Source organism: Phoenix dactylifera, chromosome 16 (assembly GCF_051530095.1).
Source record: "Phoenix dactylifera cultivar Ajwa chromosome 16, Ajwa_hap1_PhDact_Kaust_v1.1, whole genome shotgun sequence".
NCBI classification, from domain to species: Eukaryota; Viridiplantae; Streptophyta; class Magnoliopsida; order Arecales; family Arecaceae; genus Phoenix; species Phoenix dactylifera.
Window position 1 is genome coordinate 5,929,757 of NC_143205.1, and position 20,675 is coordinate 5,950,431.

At 38.0% G+C, this 20,675-nt stretch overlaps 1 protein-coding gene across 8 annotated transcripts in view; it reads left to right on the forward strand.

Annotated features, from left to right (window-relative positions):
• Positions 1-20,675, forward strand: part of SULA (NAD(P)-binding Rossmann-fold superfamily protein) — a 125,121-nt gene that overhangs the window by 18,396 nt on the left and 86,050 nt on the right. For 4 of the 8 annotated variants that reach the window (XM_088712178.2, XM_088712176.2, XM_088712174.2 and 1 more), the window contains exons 6-9: positions 1,183-1,227; positions 1,384-1,462; positions 3,049-3,110; positions 16,477-17,038. In XM_088712178.2, coding sequence (XP_088568304.2) covers positions 1,460-1,462; positions 3,049-3,110; positions 16,477-17,038 — 627 coding nt within the window. In that variant the 5' untranslated portion in view covers positions 1,183-1,227; positions 1,384-1,459. Of the gene's footprint in view, positions 1-1,182; positions 1,228-1,383; positions 1,463-3,048; positions 3,111-16,476; positions 17,039-18,890; positions 19,413-20,675 lie in introns of those variants that run through there. The other 4 variants (XM_039118822.3, XM_088712173.2, XM_088712175.2 and 1 more) reach the window with 2 other exon arrangements.

A 20,675-nucleotide genomic window follows, 5' to 3' on the forward strand; every position in this document is an offset into this window, starting at 1 on the left:
ATGGACACCAAATTTAGATTGAGAGTAGCTTGCATGCCCCAAAATAAGCTTCTAATTTTATAATTATTTATTGGATTTTTTTTAATTTTTAATCCAAAAATATATTTTTAATTTAAATAATTATATATTTAACGAAAATTAAAGATTTTAGTGGGATTGTGTAGATCATCCATAGATCTAAAATATTTCATGAAATTATGCCAAAATCATAAATTTTGGCATGACCTTATTTTGTTTTTTTTTTGATATTTTTTGGCATTGAAAAAAAAAGGAGAAATGAGGTAGGGGAGCTGGTTTGAACTGGTGTGAACCACCCGGTTCGAACTGGTTTCGCTTCGAACCATCCAGTTTGGAGCGGTTCAGGGTGGATCCAGTTTTTCATAGCCTAGCCGACTCGGTTCCTCACTGGTTCAGCTCGGTACGGCCTGAACTGGGTAGTTTGGGCCGGTTCTGCAAACCTTGAGTTCAACATTAAATGTGGTGATTAATCCTGATCGCATATACACATATATACATACATAAATACCTGTATTCATGCATGAACATACATGTTTAACATACATACATACGTATGTACATACATACATACGTATGTATAAATGTATGCACACATATGCCTATACATATACCTATATATGTAAATGTACTTGTATATGTGTGCATTTTTTAGCTTTTTTCATGTATTCAAAATGAAAGGTTATTATTTTCGACTTGTATTGTCCATGTTTGCTCAAAAAATTGGTGGTGACTTTGATTAGAAAATGTGATTGTGTGCTCATTAATCATCCACATATTGGCAAAAGGGGCTAAGTTTGGGCATAATCTCTTTCCATATGTCAGGATTTACAAAATGAAGTCTTCTAATAAGAAATGAAGTCTTCTATAAGAAATGCACATTGTTTCCATTTTGTTTATACTTTTGTGAGGACCCATTTTTGCAAGTATGTGGCCCCTTTTGTTTTCTCTCTTCTAATGCAGATAAGATTTAGGTGGCAAAGTACTACAACCGTTAAATGTGAAATTGATAATTCAAAAATTCTTGGTTTCGATGATTCAAGAACAAATACCAAATATCAAGCACGCTTCCCATTGTTAATTGACCTATATGAATTTGTTTGGCAATTATGTATGTGATATGTCTATTCATAAGTCTGATTTTTTTTTTTTTTTACTGGATTGCAGATCAAAAAGGAGATTAAGCAAAGCCGTATTAGTGTTACCTCAAAGGTACTTAGTCTTATCCTTAAAAAGCAATGTGCATTTTCCACATGAATGTTTCATAACTACTATGGCTTTCTACAAAAACAAAGATAGCGTGCAAGTGGTCAGAATCTGCTCCTTTCAATTTTCTTCATCTAATTATTTGTACTTGATTTGCTAAAGGTCGTAGGTTTAATAAACCACACTAGTGCGGAAGTCCGACCTTCAGTTTTGGTCAGTGCAACAGCTATTGGTTATTATGGTGCGTGATTTATATGATTTTGGTTTTCATCCAATCTTTCCATTTTCTTGAATCTTCATATAAATGTGTACACAGCTATATGTATTATGTTCACCTAATCCACCCCTCTTAGGATCCTGGATTGCTAGGATTGTAACTGGGTTATGACCCTTATATGTGTGTATGCACCACCGACATGGACAGATAAAGACACATGCACACACATATATATGTACATATACATCTATACCACTTTGCTTTTTTGAATTGCAAAAAATTTACTGTTCCTACTGCTTCTATCTTAATTGTCAAGAAGTTATCTTGAAATATTATACTTTCAAAAGTTTATACATAATAATGTTAATTTGTTTAGTTTATTATCCTTGTGCGAGAAGCATTGTCAAAAGTCACTTGGTTGTGGCTTGCCTTGCTACTCACATAATGGAAAGGCTCTCTAAGATCCCTCAAGGCTCATGGGAGAAGCTTTTTAGAGTGACGTGTATAAATGGTTCATGTGAGGCATGCACATTGTACATGAAGTAAATCTGTTTATGGGATGGCTAGATGATGGATCTTTTAATAATTTTGCGTGACATTGTGTATGGACATAAATTCAGGCCTTTGGTGAGATGTGTTCTTATAAATTAACCATTGAGATCTATGAAATTTTGGCATGGACATGTGATACTGAACTAACTTTGGAAATCAGTGCAAATCAAAGTGCCAACATCCTTTATGTTGCTTCTTCTTGCATTATATTTCTTTTCATTTTTTTCCCAAAAGAAAAATTGATCCAAACCAATCCTGTTTAAATGACATGTAAGCAGTTATGCGTGTGCATGTGCAAGCATGTACTTTTGCAGGAGCGGACCTGTGTTAGCTGTGAAACAATCAAATATGTTTTTGCATCTTTGTCCCATTGCGATAATGTGTTATGCAAATTAAATTAGTGATATGTACATTTTGTACACATAAACATACTGCGTGAACACATGCAAGTATGAAAATGGGGCCATGTTATTGCATGTGAATATGACAAATCTCTGTTTATCTGTTTTCTTCCCTTTTAACTATCACACAGTTGTATGAGAAATAAACTGATAATTGTATCTTATGCATAATTATGTATTTAATGTCAAGGATGGCATCATCCTTATCTAATATCTAAGCATGATTTGCAGCAACTGGATGTCTTCCATAATGACAATTCAGCAGTCTTGTGCTGCTTGTTTTGTAGTAATAATTTACAAATCACAGTTAGATAACAAATTTCATTTCTTAAGTCCTATGTCATTATGAAAGAGGTTAAGACCCTAAAATATGGCATCAATATATAAATTATAGGACTGGCTTAGATATTCCTGTTTATCAAGTTGCAAGCTTGTATTTTTTAAAAATAGAAAGTTAGAAACATCTTCAAAATATGGGTACATGATTTTTTCCAAACAAGCATGTTTTCAATTACCTTAAACAAGGAAAAGCCCTGTTGCTTGTAACTATGTTTACTTTAACCAAACTTAATAATTCTAAGAAAAACAAACATATTATAACTTGACTTCTTGAATTATGTTCTTATCGAGGTATACTTCTTACTTACTTTCTTACAGGCACAAGTGAAACTCAAGTCTTTGATGAGACTAGTCCTTCAGGAAATGACTACCTATCAGAGGTGATGAATCATGAGCACATATCTTTTCTTCCTGAGGCTTATTACATATTGTAATAAAAGAATGGTGGCATATTCATGATCTACATGAATTTCTACTACTTATTCTTCCTCTTTGCTAATTCATGGTTACATTCAACTTGAGTGTTGCGGGGATTCTATACAGGGTCAAAGTTATTGACAAAAAATGATACAATCATTTGATAATGGATGTAGATGAGTCTTGAAGAAATTCTATGGAGGACCAAAGTTACTGGCTCTTTTCTTTTGCACCCAAATTTTTTAGAAATGCATGTAGATGAGAATGATACTGAAAAATCAAAATGCAAATAACTAGGAATCATTGGGTTATATGACTGAAATTTGTCTAATCCATGATCGGCGGAACCATCCCGAACTGCCTAGTTCGCGGTGTTCCAAGCCGTACCGGTGGTGGACCGGGACGATTTCGGCAATGAAAACGAGAACCGACGATGAAGGGAGGGAGAGGGAGACGAAGGAAGAGAGAGGAAGGTGGAGGCTGGCCGGCAGAGGCTGGGGAGCCGCCGCGCGGTGGTGGAAGAGGGGCTCTCCCTCCGGTCCTCGGTTTTGTTAGAAACAGGGGCCCAGAGGGGGCCCCTTTAATTTTTGAAATTTTTAAGTGAAAGCTGGCAAACTCATTTAAGTGAAGTCGGCAATTTGCCGACTTTCACTTAAAAATTTCCAAAATAAAAAGGGCCCCTCTAGGCCCTTGCTTCGATCGAAACAGGGGATTGGAGGCGGAGCCCCTCCTCCACCTCCTCCGTGGCAGCTCCCTGGCCCTCCGCTGGCCTCCCTTAGCCTTCCCCTTCTTTCTCTCTTTTTCTTTCCTATTGTCCATGCCCCCCACCTCTTCTACTATGTCGGTACGGGCTCGGCACGACTCGAGGCCGTACCGACCCGTGCCGCCGGGCATCCGGTCTAGTGCCCTGTACCGGCACAACAGTCCTTGGTCTGATCATTTATGAAGTTGTATGTTTATATTGGATACTTGTGTTTTGTTACTATTCTACATGCTTTGTGATTGTTGTGAATAATGACCAGATTCAGCATGTGCAATGCATGTGATTGTTTAGGAAGAAACTGTTGATATGTGAATAGTACCTGTAGGAGTGGGACTCGTCGAAGAAGTAGCTAAAACCTAAACAGCTGAAATCCTTTTGTTAGAAAATATGTAGATGGCCAGATTTATGTTCTAAATAATTTTCATGCATGGGCCAACTAATTCTTTTAAAAAGGCTTAACTAGATGAAAGCATCGGACTTTAAGTCATCCATTTCCCATAAGAAAAAAGGAAATGCACAGGCTTCAGTCTGGCTTGCATGATGGACTCCAATGCCTTTCGCATTGTATATGGGAGATACTGGGTTATGAAACTAACATATACATTTTCTGAATATGTTTATGAGAATCTTACGCTATAACATATTTGTGGCATTGAATATGTTTACACATAAACATACCAAAAGGAAAAAGGTTGCACTTAATCTCATCACCGTTGCAGTCTTGGTAGGCTTAGCAGCTGATGGGTGCTATAACATAATATTTTATCAACCAGACAATATCATGTATCTGAGAGTAGTACATTAAATCGATGATGGAAGAGTTCTTAGTGCAGCTATTGACAATTTGTGCACAACCAAGTGATAATGGCTCCATGCAAAAGACTACTTAAATAGCATATATGTAACAACCCAGGACCTCACCCAAAATGGCTAGACGGAAGGTATTATATGGGTTCCTTGATCCTGTATAAGTACCCAAGATCTACCCAGCGAATAACCGATGTGGGACTAAACACACGCCCGCACGGGTCCTCACATACTCCCCCTGTTCAAGCCCTGACGTCCTCGTCAGGCTAAGGGTTCAAATCTATTCAAATCTAATCAAATCTAATCACAAACACCACGATTGTCCCAGGGTCAACCCTAATAGATCCGTGCTGCAGTGTCCCCTAGTCCACATAGGTTATGGGCCGGGTCTGCTCTGATACCATTTGTAACAACTCAGGACTTCATCTAAAATGGCTAGCCAGAAGGTATTGTTTGGGTTCCTTGATCCTGTATAAGTATCCAAGATCTACTCAGCAAATAACCGATGTGGGACTAAACACACGCCCGCACGGATCCTCACATACTCCCGTTCAAGCTCTGACGTCCTCGTCAGGCTAAGGGTTCAAATCCATTCAAATCTAATCACAAACACCACAATCGGTCCGTGGTCAATCCCAATGAATCCGTGCTGCAGTGTCCCCTAGTCCACATAAGTTATGGGCCGGGCCCGCTCTGATACCATTTGTAACAACCCAGGACCTCACCCAAAATGGCTAGCCAGAAGGTATTATATGGGTTCCTTGATCCTGTATAAGTATCCAAGATTTATCCAGCGAATAACCGATGTGGGACTAAACACACGCCCGCACGGGTCCTCACAATGTAGATCATCATTTCATCAAATGGACGCGTGACATAGTGGAAACCATATAAATCAGTTCCTTACTAATCTAAGAAGCAAAATTCATTGTCCAATATAATGTTGGTACTAGACATCTAACAATGTTTCCTTTTGGCTCTTTTAGAAGAACAAATAGCAAAAACAGAATGTCTCATAAAGTGGTCAAATCAATTAATCTCAATAAAATAAATAATGTTAGAGTACAAAGTTGTATAAGTCTGACTTTCAGTAGAATGAAGCAGTAGGGATAGACTTCTCTTCAAATAACTTATACACAGATAGGATGTCTAAGAATGTAGACCCACGCATGATATTTGGAGGCAAGAGGGAAAGCCTTGGTGCAATGATAAAGTTGTTCCATTATGATCTTAATGTCATGAGTTTGAAACATGAATTAGGCTCTTTGCACATGGAGGTAAGGCTGTGTACATCTAACATCTCCAGACCCTGTAGTGGCAAACAAAGTTTGTCGTCTCGGTACCGGACCCCGTATTGGTGCTACACTAGCACAGTGTCGGTACGGTATGGTACAAATTTTTTTTGGCATATCGAGTGTCGGTACGCCACCTATACCAGGTACTAGTACTAAATTGGTATGGTATGATAGGCCTCGTACCGTCCAGTTCGGGCTAGTATGGCATACCATGGGCCAGAGCCTCTGATACTAGGCTGCCTTTTTATGTGAAATATGGAGGTTGATTGTTGGCCTTGAGCCATATGAGCAATATTTATTGTGCTGAACTCCATACAAAGAAAGGAAGGAAAGGTGAATTTGTATACTTGTTATTTGATTATAAGTATTGGCTGTAACTAGGATTAATATTCTTGATATGGACTTTTTGGATTTTAGAACAGAGAACTTACTAGTATCAAGATATATAGAGTCCTGATAAAAGCTAATGCAAGTTAAGTTCTTGTTACTAGGTAAAGTAGCATTTGCTCTCCATTGTGCAATCAACTTATGAATGTCATTCAGGAAAAATCCAGAAGATGGTATTCGGGTACCGACCGTAAGCCATTTCGGCATATTAGATTTTATGGTTACCTTAATATTAGAAAGAAACAAAGATAAATATTTTCTGAATTATTTTCATTTGCTAGTATACGTAATATCTAGTTTGTCCATTATAATTGTTTTTGCTTAGATTTATAAGAAACTTTATATTAATGTTTATTGCTGAAGATTGTCTTAATGCATGAGGTTTCCACCTAGGTGAGGGTTAGTGTCTATAGCTTTACCTTTGCATGTGGACAAGCTGTTTCCATATTTCTGACCTATGACATCATGTCACAATGGAGCAACATTATCGTTGCAACCAAGGTTTGCCGTATTGATCGATACCGTACTGTACCATACATTTGGTATCATACCGGGTGTACCGTATTGTACTGCCATTGAACCATTGCATAGTCTTCTACCGTACCGACATTCAGTATGCTTCATCGTTTCGTACCATTTCGCATACTGACATTGTAATAGGATAGTACCGGTATGGGGTCCGGTACCAAGATGGCAAACTTGGTTACAACAAAGCTCACCCTCATTTGTCACGGTGCATTTTATTGGTATATGACAATTGATGCCTATCTTTATGGATAACTATTGTAAATTGATAAACGGAGCATGCTGAAAAGAATTATTTTCTTTTTTGTTATTCTAGGCCAAGTAGTCAGTTGGTCAAGGATTGTCGAATCGGGCCGAACTGCTTGGTTCGCCTACTATTTTCAGTTCTAGCCCCTTACTGGCTGGAACCCATATAGAACCGGCTGGAACTGGTCACTTACTGGCCAGTTTGGTGTAGATTCGGTGTGAACCGGACGGTTCACACCAAGTTAACCTGGGTCCAAATCGGGTCCGATTCGCACCGAGTCAACCTGGTTCCAAATCGGGTTGACATTGTAGCTGTTTACCTAATACTTTTTAAAGCATCATGTGTGTGTTCGGACTCTCGGCCACTTCTCATTCTTAAATACGCCAAAAATATCATCGATTCAGGCTATTAGGAGAAAGATCGAAGGCTAAATAAGGTGTGCTTCCTCATCCCTATCCTATTCCCTTCTTTCTTTTGGGGGCTTGAAAAAATAGCTCAAAATTAGAAAATAAGAAAAGATTATGTCAAAATTTTTGATTTGGGCTTATTTTTTATATGTTGTAGATCTATGGACGATCTACATGCTGACATAAATATTTTTAATTTTAGGATTAAATATAATTTTTAAAAATTAAAAATATATATTTGAATTAAAATATATATTTTTAAAATAAATAAAAACTAAAAAAATATAAAATTAAAAATATATTTATTTGCATGCAAGCTACTCTCCATAAAAAATTGGTGTCCATTCATTTAAGTTTTGGTACGATAATGCGCATAGTGGCTTAAGCCTAAATTTAGAAAAAAAATTGAGAAATAAGTAGCCTTTGATGCATGTCTGAGGGTTTAGAAAAGTATATGTAGCATCTATTATTGGGTTCTATATGGATCTGAACTGAAATTAATTTTTTAAAATACTAGTATTTAAAAATTACTTTTAAATTCAAAAAAATAATTTAAAATATATAAATAATACCAAAAATTATAAAAAATTAGTTGTACGTATTACATAATTTAGAAGTAATTTTTGGGGTAGAAATCATATTTTTTTGAATTTATAATATTTAAGCATATTTTAAAATTTAAAAATTATTAAAAATATATAAATAAATAAAAAATAAAAAATAGGATAATATATTAGATAAATTAGATGTATTTTTTAAGATAAAAAAAATATCTTGATCGTAAATTAATTTTGCTATTTTATAATAATTGATAAATTGACATACTTGATAAATCTGCAGAAATAGAGCTATCAAGAAAAAAGAATCCAGAGCATGACATTGGCTGGGATCATAGGCAAATGGTCTCGGGCTGGCATCATTGGAAGTACAGCTGGTGCAATATAAAGTTCAAGGAAGGAGGGGTAATCAGGTTGAAGTAGCACTTAGCTCGTGGTTATCTCGATGCATCTATGTGCCGAAAAATGCCCACAGAAGGTTCGACAGCTGATGAAGTACTTTGCTGATTTTAGAGTTGCGAAGGAGAGGGTTGCCAAGAAAAAGGTGGACCGTCGAGCGGCAGAGCCACCTTCTTATCATTCTAGAAAGTCAGAGAAGGCATCTCGTCCAAATAACGAGGAGGCACGGATCCGGGTTGTCATGCAGGCGTGCTGGATAATCAGTGACAGCAGGATGAGGTGGCCAGGCATAGGGCTTGATTTGAGCCCTCGTATTATGACTCAGGCTTCGGTTCTACGAGCAGCAGACCAGATCTAGAGTTCAGAAGGACCACCTCACTTAGGAAGGCCGTCAGTAGAGGCGGTGGCTGGATTTCTCTTATGCTTGGAGCTTTTGGTAGGAAAAAGAAGTTATCTAAAGAGATTCCACCAGCAACAGCAATCCATGATTTAGCCCCATTTGGCAGAGCTATTGGTAGTAGAGCTTTCGGAAGTAGAGCTTTCTGAAATAGAGCTTGTATAAAAAGCAATTTACTGATTGTTAACTACATTTTTAAAATGCTGTAGAACTTTAATATATATTTGGTAACAAACTAAGAAAGTACTTTTGGTGTGACAAAATTACCATAAAAGATATTGCATAGTATTATATAACAGAGCATAATAAAATATAATATGTATTAATACATAAATATATGATATAGTATTATATTGCTGCAATATAATATAATATGATATAATATAGTAATATAATATTGTATACTATAGCATAATAATATAACATAATTTGATAATATATAACATAACATATCAATATATTATGATATAATGTAATATAGTATTATATTTATAGTATAATACAATAATAAAGATATAAAATATTATAATTATTAATATTATATATTAATATTTTATTAATATAATATTTTTAGGAACTAATTTTTGGGTTTCTTATTTTTTTGTTGTAAAGGGATATTTTCTATAATTATAATATTTTATCATGGGTATTTTGGTCCAAAAAAGAAATTTTATAAATCAAAACAGCTTTTCGATCATGCTACAAGTGCTTTTCTGAAGAAGCTCCATTTTAGAGCTTCTTCCAAACATCTCTATTTTTTCCAAAAGTACTTTTGGAGGCCACCAAAAGCTCCGCCCAACGAGGCCTTAGATCCACAGAGCTTTCTGAAGTAGAGCTTGTATAAAAAGCAATTTACTGATTGGTAACTACATTTTTAAAATGCTGCAGAACTTTAATATATATTTGGTAACAAACTAAGAAAATACTTTTGGTGTGACTAAATTATCATAAAAGATATTGCATAGTATTATATAACAGAGCATAATAAAATATAATATGTATTAAATATTAATACATAAATATATGATATAGTATTATATTGCTGCAATATAATATAATATGATATAATAAGTAATATAATATTGTATACCATAGCATAATAATATAATATAATTTGATAATATATAATATAACATATCAATATATTATGATATAATGTAATATAGTATTATATTTATAGTATAATACAATAATAAAGATATAAAATATTATAATTATTAATATTATATATTAATATTTTATTAATATATTATTTTTAGGATCTAATTTTTGGGTTTCTTATTTTTTTTGTTGTAAAGGGACATTTTCTATAATTATAATATTTTATCATGGTTTTTTGGTCCAAAAAAGAAATTTTATAAATCAAAACAGCTTTTCGATCATGCTACAAGTGCTTTTTCGAAGAAGCTCCGTTTGAGAGCTTCTTCCAAACATCTCTATTTCATCCAATAGTACTTTTGGAGGGTTAGAAAGTGCTTTCTGGCCCACCAAAAGCTCCGCCCAATGAGGCCTTAGATCCACATGCCTTTTCCAATAAAGATTCGAAGCAACAGTGGGTTGTCTAAATGTTGAAGAAGGATAAGAAGAAAGATATATGGCAAGCTATTGAATTCTGGTTCCACTTCAGCCCCATCCAGCAATGTGGCTAACAATACGTACTATAGGTCTGCCATTTTTGCCATACAGGCTACCGGTCCCGGATAGATCCTGCAGGCCCGAAGGATATCTATGGATTGACAGAATAAGGAGCTAGAAAAATGGATTGCTTTCTACAAGAGCAAATGGCCCACATATGGATTGACTATGATATGTGATGGTTGGACTCAAGGTCGGCGAAATCGGTACTGGGCACTGTCCTGGTTCTCTGGCAGCACGAGTCGGTACAGGCCCGTGGCCGACTCACTCTCCCTCTTCCTCCCTCTCCCTCCCTCCCTCCCCCGCTTTGGCAATGATTTTCTTTTCTGTTATTGGAACCATACCAGTGAGCCGTTCGTATGGCTTGGATCAGTCGGAACCGCCCGGTTCAAGACAGTTCCGCCGATCCTGGTTGGACCGATCCTACCAAGTGGAGCATCAACTTTCTGATAAACTGTGATAAGAAATTTTTGTTCCATAAGTGGTTGATGCTTCTGATCAGGCGCATTATGTCGCGTACATCCTCAATCTAATTAAAGGTGATTGATTAGGTAGGAGAGGAGAATGTCATGTAGGTCATCACTGAGAATAGGCCACAATATAAAGCCACTGGGAAGATCTTGATGGAGCGACGGCCTTATATTTTCTAGATCCTATGTGCTGTATATTGATCGACTTCATATTGATGGACATTGCGAAGATTCGTAGGGTGCAGCAGATAGTGGAGACATCCCAAACCATCACCTGGTATATTTATAATCATACGTGAGTCATTTCACTGATTAAGAGGTATGCAGTGGGAAAGATCTTAAGTCCAGGAGTCATACGATTTGCTACAAACTACGTTGTATTTGATAGCCTTCTTGAGAAACTACTCCATTTAGTGCCGGCCCTCACATATCTACTTTTCTGTTATTCGGAACTGAAGGACTTGGTGATAAAGCAGACATTCTGGCAGCGGGCCACTACGATAGTGAAGGCTATCAGACTATTGGATGAAGTGCTTCAGGCTGTGAACATCATGAGATACCCCAAGATGGGTTTCCTATATCATATGATGGAGAGGGCAAAGATTCAGATCATCGAGGCAGATCCGATGCATGTCTAGAAGTACATTAATATCATTGAGCCGCAATAGGACTACCAAATGGGTAGGTACTTGCATTTAGTAGGTAAGTAAGAATATTGAAAATTAAAATCCTGTACTTGTATAATATTACTACGACAATAACGAACTCTGTTTGCAGTATACTACTTGAACCCTCGGTTCCAGTACAGATAGCTAGAATCGATATAGATGACGAACTTCTGCCGCTCTGCATAATGTCATTTACAAGATGGAGCCTGATTCAAAAGTCTTGGTCTTATATATATAAGACGTAAGTTAACTTAAATGACACGTGTAATTTAACGGGTATCTTCTATTATTAATATAGTACATGGTTTGTTTTCATAGACCAAAATATTTAAAGAGGGTAACGACAACTTTAGAGTCTCCGCTGCTATCGTAAGTAAGAAAAGTATGAATCCAGGTATATTACACATCAGAAGGACATTTACCTGGCATTAGATAGTTACTAATATGGTACTATCTTATATTTAATTTTTTTGAATATTTTTGCAGCTGAATGTGTTACGCCTCGAGCCCGAGGCGCGGCAGATGCCGCACGCCCGCACGGCGGGCTGTACAGGCGTGCAAGGCATTGGATCATATCAAAGCAAATACAGATATTCAAAATTGACATAATTATTGAAATTTATTCAAAAGCAACCTTACAAAATTTCAAAATAACATTTGCCAACATAATTCAAATGTTCAGAACTAATCTAAAATGCTAATAACTGAAGGAATAATAGCGCAAATCTAACGCACTCTCCAATTCCATGCGATCAAGCCTCTGGATCCGAAAAACAGAGAAAATAAAATAATGAGCTACACTAGCCCAGTAAGCAACAAAATACCCCAAAGTGGGGTCAGAGCATATCAGGTCAAAATACAAGATAATGACTGGAATAAATCATAAATAACATCGTTTTACTGTTTTCAAAACTTATTATCATTTTTCAAAAACTCTGATACCAGAATCTCAACATAATAGGCTACGGCCACGTAACCCAGTGGCATGGGTTGCACAAGGTGCCAAATCCACTATATTTATCCACCGATGGCGGCCGGTGTTGTACAAAAGTGCCAAATCCACTATATTTATCCACCGATGGCAGCCGGTGTCCAGAAACCACTATTCTAATCACCGGTGGCGCAGTGTCGAAACTGGTTCCTCATAGATTACAAGTCGACAGGTCCAACGTATAATCCCCATTGGCGGAGCCAGAATAGAACAGAACAGATCATAGCCATGCTGAGAATGCATATATATAAAAATAGATTTCATAAACTGTACAGTCATATTTCACGGATTTCAGAGCATATAACATGATTTTGAAATAAAATTTAACATGTCAGACCCATTTTACTAAATACAAAACATATTTCAAAATTTAATCCAGTAATAATTATTTTACCAAATAATTTAGGAAAAAGCACTTTGAAGCATTAAGTTACTTCTTCTCGCTTAATCCCTACTTCAGATAGGCGGATCAGGTTCACCTGTTTAAATTTAATTAATTCCTTGTTAATTTCAGAACTAAGCAAAATCCAAAAATAATACTATTGGACACGGCTCAACAGGGCCCAGAGTTGGCCCATAATGGGCATAGCCCGATAGGGCCCATATCGGACACGGCCCAATGGGCCCGCATAGACCCAGCTAAATAGGGCCCCCAAGGTTGGCTTCTAATTGGTTCATTTATGCAATAAAAATTTATTGCAGGGACTAATACTTAATTACAGGGTATTGTTCTATAATAAAACTTGAGTAAAGGGACCAAACAAATATATTTGAGGGCCTTTATGTAATAAATCTTTCTTATAGGGATCAAACATAATTTACAGAAGGCTCTTTTATGCAATAATATACTATCAAGGGCTTAACTATAAAATTGCATTTATTGGCCAAATGGGTTCGGGTTTCGGGTTCCGGGCTTCGGGTCTAAACTGGGTTTCGGATTTTGGGTTTCAGATCTAAACTGGATTTCGGGTTTCGGGTTCGAACCGGGCCCAAGTTGGGCCCGCAGTGAATAGGGCCCGTGAACAGGGCCCTTCTTCCCCAAACCCCCACGAACAGGGTAAGAAGAAGAAGAGGAAGAAGGGACCGGCTGGGGGGGGGGGGGGTTAGCCTAGGCGGCCGGGAGCTGTTGCCCGGTCGACAGCCGGCCGACTGCAGTGGCGGCCGGCGGCTGCTGCGGCGACGGGCGTCGAAGGAAAACCGAATGATCTCGGTTTGGGGCCAAAGCAAAGGAAGGAAATTGTGGAGTGATTGATTATAACCCTATTTGATTTTGATGAGCTCAAAGCATTTGAGTATATCTTTTGTTTACTAATGAATTCAATCAAGTGTTTCAGTGAAAATCTTGTCTAAGTGTTTCTAGATTTGGTTCAAGATATTTTGGATAAGTTAAGAAGTCAGTTTGAACCAAAGTCTGAGACTCGAGTCGACTCCGGGATATTACGAGTCGACTCCAAGCGTATCAGAAGCACTGGCATGGGCTCGAGTCGACTCCGGAATATTACGAGTCGACTCCGACTGAGAACAGACAGATGAACAGAAAGACAATTTATAACCTGTCAGCGAGTCGACTCCTGAAGTGCGCGAGTCGACTCCAATGCTTACCGAGTCGACTCCGGAGTAGTTTGAGTCGACTCCAGGGAGTTACAGACAAAAAGTCAAAGAGCAAGTTTCGACCCTGAGAGCCGAGTCGACTCCTGAGGAACGCGAGTCGACTCCGATGGTTGGCAGGTCGACTCCAAAGAAAGCGAGAGTCGACTCTCAGTTGTATTCAAGGCAAAAGTCAGAGAGCAGTTTTCGGACACTGAGATCCGAGTCGACTCCCGCAATGCGCGAGTCGACTCCGAGACAACGCGACCCCAAAAAGACAGTAGACCAAATTGTTGTCTCTGAGAGCCGAGTCGACTCCAAGACAGCTCGAGTCGACTCCAAGGCAGCGCTACACCAAACAGGCAGAAGACTGAGTTTCGGAAACTGAGAGCCGAGTCGACTCCGGAACAGTTCGAGTCGACTCCAAGACTGGACGAGCCAAAAGACAGAAGATAGGGAGTTCGGGCTCTGAGCGCCGAGTCGACTTCCAGGACTGTCGAGTCGACTCGAGTGGGCCAAGTTGAAAAATAGCTCCATGAATTTCATGGGATGAGCCGACTCCAAGAATGCCAAGTCAGCTCCAGTTTTTGGCGAGTCGACTTCGGGTTAAGTCGAGTCGACTCCCAGTCGAGGAGGTCACTTTAATTCAAATTCGGAACAGTTGCCGAGCCGACTCCAGAAAAGCATGAGTCGACTCCTGTTACAGCCGAGTCGACTCCAGATCGCGCGAGTCGACTCCGACCCCAACGGACACATTTCAGGATGTGCAGAGTGTGCAGAACGGGCAGAAAAATGTGTCTAACGGCTAGTTTCCGTGGGGGATGGCTTAAATAGCCACAGAGGACTGTAGCAAGGCAGAAAAATACTATTCCACTCAAAGAAATCAAGCATCCTTTCTCCGCAAACTGATTTCAACGGAAAAGAAGGAAGAGGGCCATTAACTCCATTCAACCGACTCTTCCCAGCATTAAAAGAAGTCTCCTCCTGCCTTCAAGTCTTCCAGATTTTCAAGAGGAGACCCAAAGTTCAAGAAGCCCTTCTCTTCTCCAACTCAAACGTGTTTGAGGGCTCTTAACTTTACTCTTATTAATATCGCTGTATATCTGCTTTTTAGAAGCTCTGTTTTTTTCTATTTGTCTTTGTTCTTTCCATCTTGTCCTTACTTGATTCAATCAGGGAATTGAATCAAGGGTATATAGGTTTGTTGGTGAGCCTAGGTTGAAACCAACGGTGTAAGGGTTCGATTGTGATCCCGGAAAAACAATCGGGGTGGTTCTAGTCGGTGAGCCTGGGAAAACCGACCGAGTTCGTTGTGACCTCGTAAAACAACAAGTATGGTTGTGAGCTTGGAAAACAACCGGCTGTAATCCGAGGGGTTATAGTGAATTTCCAAGTGAGACTTGGGGAGTGGACGTAGGAGCAAGGGTTAGCTCCGAACCACTATAAAAACATTGTGTTTGTGATTGCTTGTGTCTCTCTCTCTTACTCTCATTTCACTCACAGCACAGCAACTAATTAATCATCTTGCAACAGTATTAATTAGTCATCCACAAACGTTTTAATTGCAAAATTATTTTAAAACCCAATTCACCCCCCCTCTTGGGTTGTCTATCTGGGCAACAAGTGGTATCAGAGCCTAAACTCTTCTACCCTAAGAGTAAAAGATCAAAATGACAACCCCATTTGGATCTTCCCACATTGAGGGTCAGTCCACCCAAAGACCCCCATTCTTTAATGGATCCGACTACTCATATTGGAAGGCTAGGATGAAAATATTTATCCAAGCCCAAGACTATGAGATGTGGACCATTATATTAAATGGACCATACATCCCATCCATTTATGTAGAGGGTGTCACTGTACCCAAACTTGAAAAGGATTGGGATGACCATGACATGAGAAAGGCACAACTCAATGCCAAAGCAATGAATGTGCTTTACTGTGCATTAGATAGGAATGAATTCAATAGGGTCTCTACTTGCAATTCTGCAAAAGAGATTTGGGAGAGACTCGAAGTGATCCATGAGGGCACGAATCAAGTCAAAGAATCCAAAATAAATATATTGGTTCATAAGTATGAACTATTTAAGATGGATTCTAATGAAACAATCACTTGCATGTTCACTAGATTTACTGACATTGTCAATGGCCTAAAAAGCCTTGGCAAAAACTATACTAACAGTGATCTTGTCAGGAAGATTCTTCGCTGTCTACCAAGGTCATGGGAAGCCAAAGTGACGGCAATCCAAGAAGCCAAGGACTTGAACAAGCTACCACTTGAGGAGCTTCTTGGATCCCTAATGACGCACGAGCTAACAATGAAGCAACACAGCGAAGAAGAGTCCTCCCATAAGAAAAAGGTAATAGCTCTGAAATCTACATCATCTAACAAAGACTTGTCTTGCAGTAGCAGCAGTGAAGAAGAAGATCATGAGGGAGATGATGATGAGGCTCTTCTCGTGCGTAAGTTCAGAAGATTCATCAACCGGAAGAAATCCTCACATCAAAGGAGAGGCCCCTCAAATTCCTATCACAAGGATAAAGGTAAGGAAAGGGAAAATGAGGGGATCGGTTGTTATGAGTGCAAGAAGCCGGGGCACTTCAGAGCTGAGTGTCCCTTGCTGAAAAAGGGGAGCAAGTACAAGAAGAAGAAAGTCCTCGTCTCCACCCTATCGGACTCCGACACCTCATCATCATCATCGGATGAAGAACAAGAAGAAAAGGCAAATCTGTGTTTTATGGCCAACGACAATGAGGTAACATCCGCACCACATTTAGATTTTACTTTCGATGAATTATATGATGCTTTCAATGAATTAATGGATGAATACAAAACAATAAACGTTAAAAACAAAGAACTAAAAGTAACTAACCAAACTCATCTCCGTAAGTATGATTCATTAGTTAAGGATAAAGATGTTCTTATCAAAGAAAATGCAGAACTTAAAACAAGCAACCAAATCTTGATACAAAAGAATAATACCTTAACTAAAGAAAATGAAAGGCTGAACAAAGAAACATTAGAACCCAAAAACAATAAACATATAAATGAGAGTCTCACAAAAGAACTAAATGATCTAAAAACAGAAAAACAAAAATTGACACTAGAACTTGAAAAATACAAGCCCATTGTAGAAAAATTTACATATAGCTCAGAAAAATTAGAGATGATACTTAATAGTCAACGAGCTGTATTCAATAGAGCGGGTTTAGGGTATAAACCTAAAAATAAGCAAAAACTCCTTAGTAACTTCTTTGTTAAAGCAGGGGAAAGTAAAACTAAGAAAATAACCTGTTTTTGTTGTGGAACTTTAGGACATAAAGCAAATGTATGTGATTATAGGAAAGGGAAAACTAAAAGAAAAATTAAAAGAATTTGGGTTCCAAAAGGAACCAACACTACTAACCATGAAGGACCCAAGAAAACTTGGGTACCTAAAACTATATGATTTGCTTGTGTAGGAGTGTCTTGCAGCCAAAGTCGACAAAAATTGTTGGTATTTGGATAGTGGCTGCTCAAGACACATGACGGGTGACAAGGATCAATTCTTCACCCTTGAAGCTAAGAAGGGAGGTGCTGTGACTTTTGGAGACAATAACCAAGGTCACATCATTGGTATAGGTAAAGTACAAATTACCCCTTCAACTTTTATTGATAATGTTCGATATGTTGATGGTCTTAAGCATAATCTACTAAGCATTAGTCAATTGTGTGATAGAGGTTATGATGTTATGTTTAAACCATCACTATGCATCATAACAAATCCAAATGACAATAGTTTAGTTTTTAAAGGAATAAGACGTGGAAATGTGTATGTTGTAGACCTTGAGGATCTTGCCAAACATAACCCATGTTTAGTTGTTAAGGAAATTAAGGAAAATGATGCTAGTTGGTTATGGCACCGTAAGTTAGGTCATGCAAGCATGGACACCATATCAAAACTAGTTAAAAGAGATTCCGTGATAGGTTTGCCAAAACTAAAGTTTGAAAAGAATAAAATATGTGAAGCATGTCAATTTGGCAAACAATTAAGGAACTCCTTTAAATCTATAAATTGTGTCTCTACCTCTAGACCTCTAGAACTACTACACATGGACCTATTCGGACCAACTAGAACCACAAGTCTAGGTGGAAATAAATATGGTCTAGTTATCGTAGATGATTATTCTAGATACACTTGGGTCATGTTCTTAGGTCATAAGGATCAAGCATTTTCAATTTTCAAGAAATTTCATAAAGAAGTAACAAATGCTAGAGACACTTCAGTCATAGCTATTAGAAGTGACCATGGAACCGAATTTGAAAATCATTTATTTGATGAGTTTTGTAGTAAAAAGGGGATAACTCATAATTTTTCTGCACCTAGGACACCACAACAAAATGGAGTTGTGGAAAGAAAAAATAGAACTCTAGAGGAAATGGCTAGAACCATGTTATGTCAAAGTAATCTCCCTAAGTACTTTTGGGGAGAAGCCATAAATACCTCATGTCATATATTAAATAGAGTTTTATTAAGACCCATTACAAAGAAAACACCTTATGAACTTTGGAAAAACAGAAAACCAAAAGTGAACTATTTGCATGTTCTAAGGATTTCAAGTTATTTCAAATGGATGTAAAAAGTGCATTTCTAAATGGGTATATTAATGAGGAGGTGTATGTAGAACAACCTCCTGGGTTTGAAAATCATCAATACCCTAATCACGTGTATAAACTTAACAAAGCACTTTATGGTTTGAAACGAGCACCTAGAGCATGGTATGAGAGGCTTAGCAAATTCCTATTAGAACATGAGTTTTCTAGGGGAAATGTAGATACAACATTGTTTCTAAAGAAGAAAAACAAAGATATGTTGTTAGTGCAGATTTATGTTGATGATATTATTTTCGGTGCTACTAACAATCGCCTCTGCGAAGAATTTGCTGACTTGATGCAGAGTGAATTTGAGATGAGCATGATGGGAGAGCTGAACTATTTCCTCGGGCTTCAAATCAAACAATCTGAAGAAGGCATCTTCATCAATCAAGCCAAATACATCAAGGAGATGCTTAAGAAGTTTGATATGGAGGGAAACAAGTCAATCAGCACCCCCATAAGCTCATCATGCAAATTAGACCAAGATGAATCAGGTAAATCTGTAGATCAGAAGTTATATAGAGGGATGATAGGATCTTTATTGTATCTTACTGCAAGTAGACCTGATATCATGTTTAGTGTTTGCATGTGTGCTAGATATCAGTCTAATCCTAAGGAATCTCATCTAATTGCAGTCAAGAGAATCTTTAAATACCTAATAGGAACAAAGAATATAGGGTTATGGTATTCTAAACAATCTAGCCTGAACTTAATAGGATACACAGATTCAGACTTTGCTGGATGTAAACTTGATAGAAAAAGCACCAGCGGGTCATGTCAATTTCTAGGAGAAAACTTAATCTCATGGTTTAGCAAGAAACAAAATTCGGTTGCATTATCTACTGCTGAAGCTGAATATGTTGCAGCCGGGAGTTGTGCTCAAATCATGTGGATCAAACAACAATTGGAAGATTACGGCATTAAACATGATAAAATTTCCATTAATTGTGATAATACTAGTGCCATTAATCTAACTAAAAATCCAATTCAGCATTCAAGAACTAAACATATTGAGATAAGACATCACTTCATAAGAGATCATGTAATGAATGGTGATGTGACACTTCAATTTGTTTGCACTAATGATCAATTAGCTGATATCTTCACAAAACCCTTGAGTGAAGAGAGATTTAGTGTACTTAGAAGAGGATTAGGAGTGATTGATCCATCCTAGTGATATTCTCTTCTAGTTCATTGATTTTGATGATTAGATTGTGGTTAATATAGAGTGTCTTTTCAATGATCATCAAATCAGACCATAACTTAGTGATTTTCCCTTATTCGGCATGAACATAGCATGATTTTTAGGTGCGTGCCAGAGTTCGAGACGACTCGAGTAAGTTTCAGAGTCGGCTCGTAAGGGGGAGTCGACTCGCATATTTACGGGAGTCGACTCGAGATCGATGGCAGCAGAGGGGGAGTCGACTCGCATACAGTCGGGAGTCGACTCGAGGTCGATAGGCGCATAAGGAGAGTCGACTCGCGCATATTTTGGAGTCGACTCGAGGTCGAGTCGACTCAAGACTTACAGGAGTCGACTCGCAGTCGGGATCCGACTTTTTTAACCCTAATTCAAGCGTTTACTCAACACTTCTATTCACCGCCGCCACTATTCACAAACCCTAGAGTCGTCTCCTACGTCGTCTCCGGCCGCCCTTAGTTTTTTTTTTCCCGTCGACCTTCCTCCATCCATTAGCGTTTTACCCCATTTTAGGTCGACCATGCCTCGTAAAGTCGTTGTCCCAAGCCGGAAGAGA